General features: G+C 40.2%; 1 protein-coding gene across 4 annotated transcripts in view; it reads left to right on the top strand.

The window, feature by feature from the left end:
- The window catches only part of DYM (dymeclin), a 1,075,019-nt gene that overhangs the window by 470,852 nt on the left and 591,967 nt on the right, over window positions 1–12,200 (top strand). For all 4 annotated transcript variants that reach the window (XM_029580368.1, XM_029580383.1, XM_029580376.1 and 1 more), the window contains exon 9: window positions 8,830–9,012. In XM_029580368.1, the coding sequence (XP_029436228.1) occupies window positions 8,830–9,012 (183 nt within the window). The remainder of the gene's footprint in view (window positions 1–8,829; window positions 9,013–12,200) is intronic.

Below are 12,200 nucleotides of genomic sequence, written 5' to 3'. Positions count from 1 at the left end.
TGAAAATGTTGAAAAGAATCTGCCCAAGCACTGATCCCTCCAGCACACCACTAGTAAATCTCATCTCTGAGTGAACTCCATTTTGTCACCTCTCACTCAGTTTCATACTCAATCAGTTTCTTTAGCCCATACCAGGAGCACTCAGTTTATTTATGTCACGTGTGTGGAACTATGTAAAAGGTCTTATCAAATATACACCGGAAATGCAGAGTAAATAGCGCACACATACACATAAATATGAATCCCACAATAATGTGTGGCACTAAAGTTATAAACGTTTCAATCCATATATTAATTGCTTTGTTTGAAGGCCAATAGGAAAGAACACTTGTTTAAACAATATACTCTTATTCTAAAATATACTACATCTAGCACTCCCCTGATCCTACACTCTGATCATCCAGTCAAGAAATTTATCAGATTTGTCTGCTTTGCAAAAGTTTGTGATGTTGAAAAATCATGAAACATTTCAAATACAAAAAGCCACAATACCTTCAAATCTCTCATACCATGCCTTTAGGTTCTCACTTGTCCTTAAAGCAGGAAAATATCAGGAGCTTTTTTACTGGCTAATTATATTTTAAGAGCTATTATGTGTTGACTGTGCTCATGTCTGCTGATTCTTTATATTCCCTGCGGCTGATAGTAAAGTATCTGAGGTAGACGTGCTGCATCGAAGTGTGATTATTTTCCCTTTCATGATATGCAGTGTGGTGGGAGATGGTGAATTTGAGACAAGAAGACTTATCTGATGTAAAGTTAGTAAAACATTGCAACAAGGGGTCAGAGGGATGCTAGGATGCATGGGAAGATGAGGCATAGCTAGTAGGAAAAAAAAAGGAGGTGATAGTGTTTCTGTACAGGACATTGATAAGACCTCACCAGGAATATTATGTTCAATTCTGGGGCCATAGCTCCAAATGGACATATAGTAGAAGTGATCTGGAGAAAGGCAGCCAAAATGGTGCAAGGCCTGCAGCAAAAACGAGATGAATCTTAAGGATATAAATATCTGTACGCTAGAGCAGAGGAGAGAGGAAGGAGGTGTACATAATTCAGATACTTCAGAGGTATAAAGTTTGTAACTGCATCCCCCTTGCACTAGTTTAGTTCTACTGTTCAATGCACCCCTTGTTTCTATGTAAATCAGCATGATGTGACCCGTTAATGAATGCCGGTATATAAAAAAAATCTAAATAAATAAATAATAAGAAGAATTTTTTCCACTGGGGGAAAAGTTATAAAATTAGAGGTCACAGGAGTAATATCAGAAAATATTGTTGAAAAAGGAAGTGCTGCATGGAACAGTCTCCCTGTTGAAGACAAAAACAGTATCAGAATTCAAGAAAGCAGACTCTTTGATGATCGCTGAGTGAGACATGCAGCAATAGAGCTCCTGCTGAGTTTACCTTTTATTATATTTCCTTCAGATTAAATGCCTCATACTATAAGGAAAGCCAGGCTAAGAGGTGTAACTATCAGTTCACCTTCTTTAGACCCGGCTCAACCCCTCATTGAGGGTTTTCTTGCTGCAAATTCGACTGATAGAACATTGTTCGGTAAGAGAGCGGATACTGTCCCACTTGATGTTACTCTGAGCCCCGGAGCGCTGAGTAAGGCCTCCCCACCGTACCTTGTGGGTTTGAAGAGCCCGATGGCTGCAGCGGTTACCCCGGAAGTGAACCGGCGAGGATTGGAGGCAGAGCGTCGGGAGGAGTCCTTAGAGGTGCTTCAGGGGGATCCAGGCGGTGAGTGGAGGGGCACCTGAGTATGCTGGCAACAGCTTGGATCGAACTTCCCCACAGGCCTCGTATTCTTCGGAAGTTTTTACAACGATGCAAGGTACAGATGTGGGGGTAGGAGCTGTTGTGGGTGGAGGTGGGGCCCAGGACAATGTTTTAGGTACTGGGTTTCAAATACAGCGACCAACGGTAATGTCTTTGGAAAATATATGGACAGTGTTAAAGTCGATTGAATTATCAGTAACCTCAATGTCTCAAGCTATTTTGGACACTAAAAGCCAAGTAATTATTAATACAAATTTGATTTCATCGTTTAACCAGAAAGTGCAAAGTATAGAACAACGGATTTCAATGGTAGAAAAAGTGCAACAAAAATTGATTCAGACTGAGATAACTAATAACAGGAAACTGGAGAACATTGAAAATATCCCATAATTTGAGAATACTAAGTTTTCCAGTGATTGATCTAGTATCTCCACTTGATTTATTCAAGGTATATGTTACACAGGAGTTAAAAATTCCTGAGGCAGCAATTCCTGTAATCACAAAAGCATACTATTTGCCCCAAGCAGCAACGCCTGGTGAAGATGCTTCTAGAGTAAGTCCTGGGATGGAGATTTCAGAAATATTGGAGTTATCACAAGACACTGAGATTGTGAGAAGAAAATCTTTATTGATTACTTTTGCCTTTTTAATGGACAGAAACAATGTTCTGAGGCTTTTCTACCAGAACAGACAGAGTCTATTTTATGGTCAAAAGCTATGACTTTACCCGGACGTGTCAAAGTCCACTCAGATTCGAAGGAAAGCTTTTCTAGCCATGCATATGGAAGTGATCCAACTGGGAGCAAGATTTTTGTTGCGTTACCCATGCAAGTGTTCTATTAGATTCCAAAATGTGAATTATGTGTTTTTTGAACTCAGTCAACTGAGAACATTCCTGAATACGCACGCCCAACTAGCTCGGCTTAAAATATGGGAGGTCGAATAATCTGCTCAATGCCTAAGTTTCTTCTTACTAAATTAATGTGATTTCAAATTGTATCACTCTTATTCATAGTCTCCTCTCCTTAATTTCTTTATTGCTAAGGATTGTAACGTATTTTCTATGTGATGTACCGTGATAATAGAAAGACTAGGGGGCACTCCATGAAGTTAGCATGTGGCACATTTAAAACTAATTGGAGAAAGTTCTTTTTCACTCATCGCACAATTAAACTCTGGAATTTTTGCCAGAGGATGTGGTTAATGCAGTTAGTATAGCTGTGTTTAAAAAAAGGATTGGTGGCAGCTGCTGGGGACTAGAGACTTGCCTGGACAGGAACCAGAGACTCCACCTGATTCACCTCGCTCCTGGCCTCTTGCGATGCTGAGGGGAGGAACAGACGCCCATAAAATCGGCGTCACTGCGGTGTTCAGCCGCAGCTGCTGGGGACTAGAGACTTGCCTGGACAGGAACCAGAGACTCCACCTGATTCGCCCCGCTCCTGGCCTCTTGCGACGCTGAGGGGAGGAACAGATGCCCATAAAATCGGCGTCACTGTGGCGCTCCACCGCCGCCGGCGCGCCGCTTTGTCCGCCTTCGTCCGGATTCGGCGGACAGGTGGAAGAAAACTCTTTTCTCAATGCAGCTGCCACCGAGCCAGGATTGGTGAGTGATTTTATCTGCGTGAAGAGCCCAATAAATTGTTTTTGCCTATATATATGATGCCGCATACGAAGAGAAATGGAAGAGTTAGAGGGGAACTTCCGACCCCAATAGCCAATGTTCCTACTCAGTCTACCATTGAAGATTTCTTCACGCGGTTTGGTGCTGTGACTCCGGGTGCATATCCAGGCATTGATGCAAGTGGAGAGCAAACACAAGCACCACTGGAATTTAACATCTCGCTAAGTCCCGGTGAACCTAAGACTCCTTTACCCCCTAGTCTTTCACAACCTCCAAATTTGGCTAAGGGCAACCAACCCCATGGGTTAAAGGAAGTCAACCCTATCGGAGGAATTATGGAGGAAGAAGTGATTAGACATTTAAGTCTGGGGAACACCGGGAAAAACAGTGTACCCATGACGTCAACACCTACTGGGAGTGAAAGGGGGGCAGAGGCCTCCGTTGTGAGAAGTGAAACCTGTCCTCAAGGATTGGTGAATATTCTAAACAACTCTAATGTGTCCCAGACACAACCTATTACTTTGGAAACTATCTGGACTACCCTTACAGACTTGAAGTCAATTATTCTAAATTTAAATGCAACTATTATAGGTACGCAAAATCAGATTTTGAAGGTTGAACCAGTTGTTGTTAAACATGAAGAGAACGTGTCCTCACTGGAAAGAAGAAATTTGATCACATCTCACCAACCCTGATGAATCTACATTGGCTACCTATCTCCCAAAGAATCAAATATAAGACATTATCTATTCTTCATAATGAAATATACAAGGATAACAACTTTCCACTTGATTGCATGATTAAACTTCACAAACCAACACGGTCAACAAGAATCTCTAATAAATTACAGCTAATCATACCCCCTCTCTCCAATGCGAGATTATCTATCACCAGGAATCGAGCTTTCTCTATAGCTGGTCCTATAGAATGGAACTCCTTACCAACATATTTAAGCTCAATAAGGGATACCAAATCTTTCAAAAAAGAACTTAAAACCTGGCTATTTAAGCAAGCATTCTCAGTCTGAACTTGATGTACACCCTCAGAAATTGGAAATTCGCGTCTGAATGAACCCTAACCCTCTCCTCCTCTCTAAACTTCCTTTCCGCTTAAACTTTTACCTACTCTTTCCTCCCCTCTTTATTTTCTCCCTTACTTACCATTAACCTTCTCTCTCTCTTTAATTACCCAGTCATTACACTTATAATTTTCCACCTCACCCCTCCTCACCTCCAATATGACTTTTCCTTACACTTTAGCTAATATCCCCTTTATACATAAGGAAACCCAATTTTAAGATACTTTCCTTTTTATGTCATTTAATGATGTTCGTCATTACTCTGCTTTAGCCGAGATGTTAATTATAATACTAATGTTTTTATGTTACAAATGTTCCATGTATGAAGTTGTTCAAATGTAAACCGGAGTGAAGGCTTCCCGCTATACTTTGGTATAAAAAAGAATCTAAATAAATAAAATAAATTAGTAAGCCTAGAAAACAGGCTCATTCCGGTTGAAAAAACTCAGACAGGCTTGATCCAAGGTGATATGTTGAATGCTAGAAAAATGGAAACGATTGAAAATCAAATAAGATATAACAATTTAAGAATTTTGAACTTCCCCAATGTAAAATTAATATCTCCCTTCGAGCAATTTAAGAATTATATGAAGGAAATCTTGAAATTAACGGAAGGAGAGATCCCAATTATTGAGAAAATATATTTTATAGCTATGGGAAGAAAGAAAAATGAAAATAATTCACAGAATATACAACAGCCAGAACCAAGTAATTTAACAGCCTTTTTGGAACAGACTATGTCTGAGCAGGTTGAATTCAGAGGCACATTATGTGTCAAATTTATGAAGAGTATAGACAGAGATAAGATACTTAAGTTGTGTTTGAAAAATAGAGAAAAATTATTCCTAGGTCAAAAGATCTGGACTTTCCCTGACATCACTAGGATAACTTAAGTTCGTAGAAAAAATTTCCTACAAATGGTTCAGGAAGTAAAGTCACTAGGGGCCCAGTGTACTATATACTACCCATGTAAATGTGTGGTAAAATTCCAACAGGAAAGGTTTGTGTTTTTAGAACCAAGTGAGTTGAGAAGTTTTCTTGATGCAAGATTACCTGTCACTATATCCTAGTCTAAGGTATGTTAATGTATGCACCATTATTTCCTTTTTTTGAAATTACTGTGATATTGCTCAGAAAGTAACCAACCAGGCTCTTTTGCTTTATAACAGGGTATTTCTTTTTTATATGAAAATTGTTTTCTTATTTGTAAATTCTTGCACCTTTTGTTAAGACAAGCGGACATTGCTGTCAGTATTGTTTATAAGATTAATAAAAAAAAAAAAAAAGGATTGGTTATGTTCTTGGAGGAGAAGTCCATTACCTGCTATTAATTAAGTTGACTTAGAAAATAGCCACTGCTATTACTAGCAACGGTAACATGGAATAGACTTAGATTTTGGGTACTTTCCAGGTTCTTATGGCCTGGATTGGCCACTGTTGGAAACAGGATGCTGGGCTTGATGGACCCTTAGTCTGACCCAGTATGGCATGTTCTTATGATTACTTACCAAGGTAATTCTTGTGAATGTTTGAAATTTATGAAAATTAAAAAATTAAAAAAAAAAAAAAAGAATTCAAGAAAGCCTTGGGATAGCTACAGAGGAACCCTAGTTGAGAAGTGTGGAGAAAACCAAAGATCAGCTTGAGTCTCTGGCATTGTAATTAAGGATTTTGTGTGGACTGAGTCCACCATCCTATTCTAAGTTTCTATGTGGGTTCTCCCTTTCTTTACAATACCATTTGCCTGCTGCTAGCAGAGTGTACACAAATATACAGGCAGAATGGAGCTAACCCCATAGGATTCTTAAAATCATATATTACTTTTTCCTGGGTATAGAAGAGAGATGGAAAGAGTTTTGAATAAAGAAAAATAGGAATGCTTGTATGAGACAAATAGCAAGCAGGAAGTAATCTTCACATGACAGATTTTACTGCTCCTGACAGAATCTTGTTAATGAAAAAGTATGCTGTGAAATTATTTTTATAGGGTTATAGTGACCATAGTAAACAGGTCATTAAGTACTGGCATCATTCCTGAGTACTTGAAGCTGGCAACTGTTAGACTGTTGCATAAAAGTGAAGAGATTCCAGTAGAAGTGCTCACAAATTATTGACCGGTATCTAATCTTCCCCCACTTTCCAAAATATTGGAAAAAAAGTGTTTTGCAACATCTTAATGATTATGTAGATTCTGAAAATTTGTTGGACCATAGCCAGCTTGGATTCGAAAAGGGGCTCAACACGGTTACTTTTAGCATTGCTGTTGGGTGAGTTGTATTGATGCTTGGAGCAAGAAGGATCAGGCTTGTTATGCACTTCCATTTATCCTTTGTGTTTGATTCTGTTTAACATGATTTGTTGATAAACCATTTACGACAATTTGGACTAGAGGGGACAGTAATACAATGGTTTGAATCCCTTTTAAAAGGCAAAAACGAAGTGCAGTTAGGCCTTTCATTCTCATATCGGCATTCATTGAGCATGGGAGTCTGTCAGGGCTCTTTTCTTTCCTTAATGCTTTAAAATTTATATGTAGCAAATATTGAATGATTGTTAAGAGAGCTGGAAGTGTTGTACTACATCTATTCGGATGACATTCAGTTGTTTTTCCCTCGTGATAGAGAGTTTTCTACTGCCTTTATTTTATTAGACTTTGCATACTTGGCTAGGAGAAAAAAGGACTTGCATTGAATGTGTCTGACTAGGCTGCTGTGAGTGGGGAAAAGACTGCTCCCCCCCCCCCCCTTTCAGTGGGTAACAGATCAACTTTAAATGGATCTCGCCACCGATCTTGTCTGATGTAAGAAGTTTGGACTTCTTATTAGACTCCAGATTGCATCTGGTGAGCCACATAAAGAATGTGGCAAAGACTGCATTTTATAAACTTAAGATGGCTAAACTATTAGGAGCACTATTGCCTTCTCAACGATACGGATCAGTGGTGCACATGCTCGTTTTGAACCACCGTGCTTATTTTAATGCCCTCTTTGTTGGGCTTGCTGGTAAGTTTATTTGAGCATTACAGATGGGCCAAAATGCAGCTGCTAGGGCCATAAGTGGCAAGGGTAGATAGGATCACAAATCTCCAGTATTGAAGGAGCTACACTGGCTCCCTGTGAGTGAAAGGTCTCAGTTTAAAATGATGATCATTCACAAACTACTTTACTTAGAGAATAAATGCATGCTGGTTAATAAGTTACAACAATATGAGCCCCAAAAATCCTTAAGATCTAGAGGATTGGGATTATTAGTATTTCCTTCCAGCCAGGCATTCCAATTGCAGTTAACTAGGAAAAGGCTGTTCTCATTTTCAGCACCATACATGTGTAATAAATTGCCAGAGAAATTAAGACAGGAAAGTACAAAAAAAATTCTGTTTAACATGATTTGTTGATAAACCATTTAGGACAATTTGGACTAGACATTATGACAAGAAAAAAACATTCATTTATCTTGGATTTTAGAATGGTCTTAATAGTTCGTTTTTCTTTTGAGGGGATAGAGATTGGCTGCTACCCTGATGGCTCAGCTCACTCGTGCTCTTAGAGCGGGTAGACTTTGGGGAAACTAGCCCCGAGATGAAATTCTAGCCTATGCTCAGTGGCAAAGCCTACCAACCGCTTTATGGGTACACTTGTCCAGGATCTGGAGGATTCTGCAATTCATGTTTCACAGCTACTAGACTAACACTTCAGTGAGAGGGGTTATGAACTTGGGAAAAAAAAATCCCAGATAGCCACAAATGAACACCTATAGGACTGGAGGCCCACAGGAGAGAGAGAAAGCTTACCAGATTTAGAAGAAAAAACTTAAAAAGTAGATTACCTGATTCACAGTAAGACCTGTGTTACACTTATTACTGAAACTTAATTCTGAGTGGTGTACTGTTGCATTTATATCATATGTAACTCAATAAAAAAGATTACAAACAAAAAAAAAAGTAGATTACAGGAGATTTTGCATCCTTGCATAAAATATAATTTTAGTTACTTTTTATGGAAGAAAAATAGTTACATAGAAAAGTAATCTATTGGCTACCTGTGAAGAGTTAATTTGCAATTCTGCAGGACTGTCCTGGAAAGTTATAGATCACATCACAAATCCTGCTTTTCTGTTTTGTACTGTAACTTAGCTATTTGGTAGATATACAATATGTGCATAATTTCATATATATATATATATATACACACATGCACAGTTTCCTTTGATGGAGTCTATTGTACAACTCTTACCTTTATGATAGAGTATGGTTGTCTTCCTGTTGGCGGAGCCCTAAAAAATGACGACTTAAACAGAATAACTGAAAAATATGTTTATTTCTCTCTCTCTCTCTTTCTCAGCTGGTCTGTGGACAGTCCTTACTTTAGGAGGAGTAGGAAACAAAACGCCACCTCAACAGGAACCGTTTTCACCATTAGCCAATCAGAGTCTTCTGCTGTTACTGGTGCTTGCTAATTTGACTGATGCGCCCGATGCACCGAATCCATACAGGCAAGCAGTCACATCATTCAGGAACACTCAAGGTTTGTACTCCTTTCCCAGTTCTTCATTGTAAAAGAAGAGCGTTGGCGTATTCTGGCTGCTTCCATGTTACTGGTGTTCACATAGGGGCGGATTTTAAGAGCCCTGCTCGCCGGTGCGCCTATTTTACATAGGCCTACCGGCGCGTGCAGAGCCCCGGGACTCGCGTAAGTCCCGGGGTTTTCAGAGGGGGGCGTGTCGGGGGCGGGCCTGATCCGCGCGGCGTTTTCGGGGCGTGTCGGGAGCGGGCCCGGGGGCGTGGTTACGGCCCGGGGCGGTCCGGGGGTGTGGCCGCGCCCTCCGGACCCGCTCCCAGGTCGCATCCCGGCGCACTAGCGGCCCGCTGGCGCGCGGGGATTTACGTCTCCCTCCGGGAGGCGTAAATCCCCTGACAAAGGTAAGGGGGGGGTTTAGACAGGGCCGGGCGGGTGGGTTAGGTAGAGGAAGGGAGGGGAAGGTGAGGGGAGGGCGTTAGAGAATTCCCTCCGAGGCCGCTCCGATTTCGGAGCGGCCTCGGAGGGAACGGAGGTAGGCTGCGCGGCTCGGCGCGCGGCTATACAGAATCGGTAGCCTTGCGCGCGCCGATCCAGGATTTTAGCGGATACGCGCGGCTACGCGTGTATCTACTAAAATCCAGCGTACTTTTGTTTGCGCCTGATGCGCCAACAAAAGTACGCCAAATCGCGCTTTCTGAAAATCTACCCCATAGTGTTACCTGCATTATTTTTTTTGTCTGAGTTAAAGACTGACAAAATGATTTCAGTAAGATCCTTCATCATCACAGTACAAGTGCTGAGGGTTTTGCATATTTAAAAAAAATATATTTACTAACATAGTATTGTGTGCAAAAGTTTAGGAATCCCTGATCAAACTGTATGTTTTAATTAATCTCTAAATGAACAGAAGCTGACACAACCTCTCCATGGTATAAAGTTGAACACAACATCTTTGCTAAAGTGTTTTCTCCATTTGTACTGATGGGAAAATTGTTTTTAGTATATCTGGCCCTACCTCATATACTGATTTACAAATATTTGCAAAGTATATAAAATCTTTATTCGGCTTAAAATTATTGCTCTGTATTGCAATTTTCATAGCTATAGTGGTCTTGGAGGAAATTGGAATCCTAGAACCATCGAAAGAGATGAGTTTGTGAGACACACAGGTCCCCTTTAAGTCATTTCGGAAGACCGTTTTCTAAAGGAATTTATCCAAATAAAGATCTGTTTGGTGTGCTTACATTTAACTTTCTTCATGGAAGTCAGGTTTAATAATACTTACGTAGTGCTGGCAGAATACACAGTGCTGTACAAGATGAAATTTATATTTCCTGGTAATGTCATCTTTTGCACATTTGAATCCTGACCTGATGGAGAGTATTAATACTCATAAGCTAGTCAAGAAATGTATTTGTTAATCTTTATTTCTGTACCTTCCCTTGCTAAACCTAAAAAGAAAAAGACACTTGCAGACATAGTAATAGCTCTTTCTGAAATGGCAGAACATGTACAATTGAGACAAGTGGTGGATTGTGTATACTGGGTGCCTTCACCAGAAATCTGTCATTGATGACAGTTGAAGGGCTCAGCATCTGAAGATGCAGGGCCGTTGAGCTGAAAGTAAGGTTTTCATTGGATCATTTGCTGTTTTCCAGGGGAGCACAGGTGGCAAAAAAAGCAGTCTTTGCAGTTCCAAGTAAAGCTGCATACCATGTGTTTCTTCTGATTTCTTCTTTTCCTAGGCTTGCCTAACAATGGCCAATCCAGGGTTCAAGTACCTGGCAAATATTCAAACAGTAAATAAATCCCATGCTACTAATAACAGAAATAAGCAGTGGCTATTTCCCGAGTCAGTTTGATTAAAAACAGTTTATGGACTTCTCCTCCAGGAACTAATCCAAACATTTTAAACCCAGCTACGCTAACTGCCTTAACCACATCCTCTGGCAATGATTTCCAGAGTTTAATTATGCATTGAGTGAAAGAATTTTCTCAGATTTGTTTTAAATGTGCTACTTGCTGTCTTCACAGTATGCTCTATAGTCCTTGTATTATCTGGAAGAATAAATAACTGATTCACATTTATTCATTCTAATCTTGTGATTTTATAGACCTCTATAACCTTGCTCAGCCATCGTTTCTCCAAGTTGAACAGCACTAACCTCTTTAGCCTTTCCTCATAGGAGAGCCATTCCATCCTCTTGATCATTTTGGTCGCATTTGCTGAACCTTTTTCAGTGCAACTATATCTTTTTTGAGCTACGGTGATCAGAATTGCCCTTAGTACTCAAGGTGTAGTCTCATCATGGAGCAATACAGAGGTATTATTATATTCTCTGTTTTATTCACCTTTCCCTTCCTAAAAATTCCTAACATTCTATTTGATTTTTTGACTGCTGCAGCACACTGAGCCGATGATTTTAATAATTTGTCAACTATGATGCCCAGATATTTTTCCTGGTGGTAACTCCTGATATGGAGCTTAACATCATGTAACTACAACGTGATTTACTTTTGCCTAATTGCATCATTTTGCAGTTGTCCACATTAAATTTCATCTGCCATTTGGATGACTAGTCTTCCAGTCTTGGAAGGTTCTCCTGCAATATATCACAATCCACTTAGCAACTCTAAATAATTTTATGTCATCTGCAAATTTTGATCAGCCATGGCTGGAGATAACATCCCTTCTGCTTCAGAAGGCCATAGAGTCGGCCATGGAGCTCTCTTCGTGCTATTATTTAATTTCTAATTCATTGGTGAGTTAAAGTCCATCCTTGCCCAAGGAACTTGAACAGGTTTGAGAGATTCAAAATTAATTCTTTTCAGAAAATTCTGCTCTTCATTCAACTGAAGAACTGGTTGTGTGCTCTGGACCTGAAGGGCACCCATGCTCATATCCCTAATTTCCTTGTCCATCAGAGGTTCCTCAGATTTGTGGTGGACGGCATACACTAGCAGTACAAAGGGCTCCTGTTACAACTCTAGGCTGCTCTTCAAGTATTCATGAAGTGCCTTGCGATTGTAGCAGTGCAGCTTAAGAAGCAGGGAGTCCAAGTGATCCCATACCTGGATGATTGGTTGGTGGTAAGTTCCTCTTTCGGCAGGCATTTTGGAATCTCTCCACACAATGATTCAGCTTCTTCAGTCCCTGGGATTTATCGACAATTTTTCTAAGTCCAACTTGGCCC

Source organism: Rhinatrema bivittatum, chromosome 1, assembly GCF_901001135.1.
Source record: "Rhinatrema bivittatum chromosome 1, aRhiBiv1.1, whole genome shotgun sequence".
Lineage (NCBI taxonomy): Eukaryota > Metazoa > Chordata > Amphibia > Gymnophiona > Rhinatrematidae > Rhinatrema > Rhinatrema bivittatum.
Note: the sequence above shows the minus strand (reverse complement) of the source record. Positions and strands in the feature narration are given on the sequence as shown.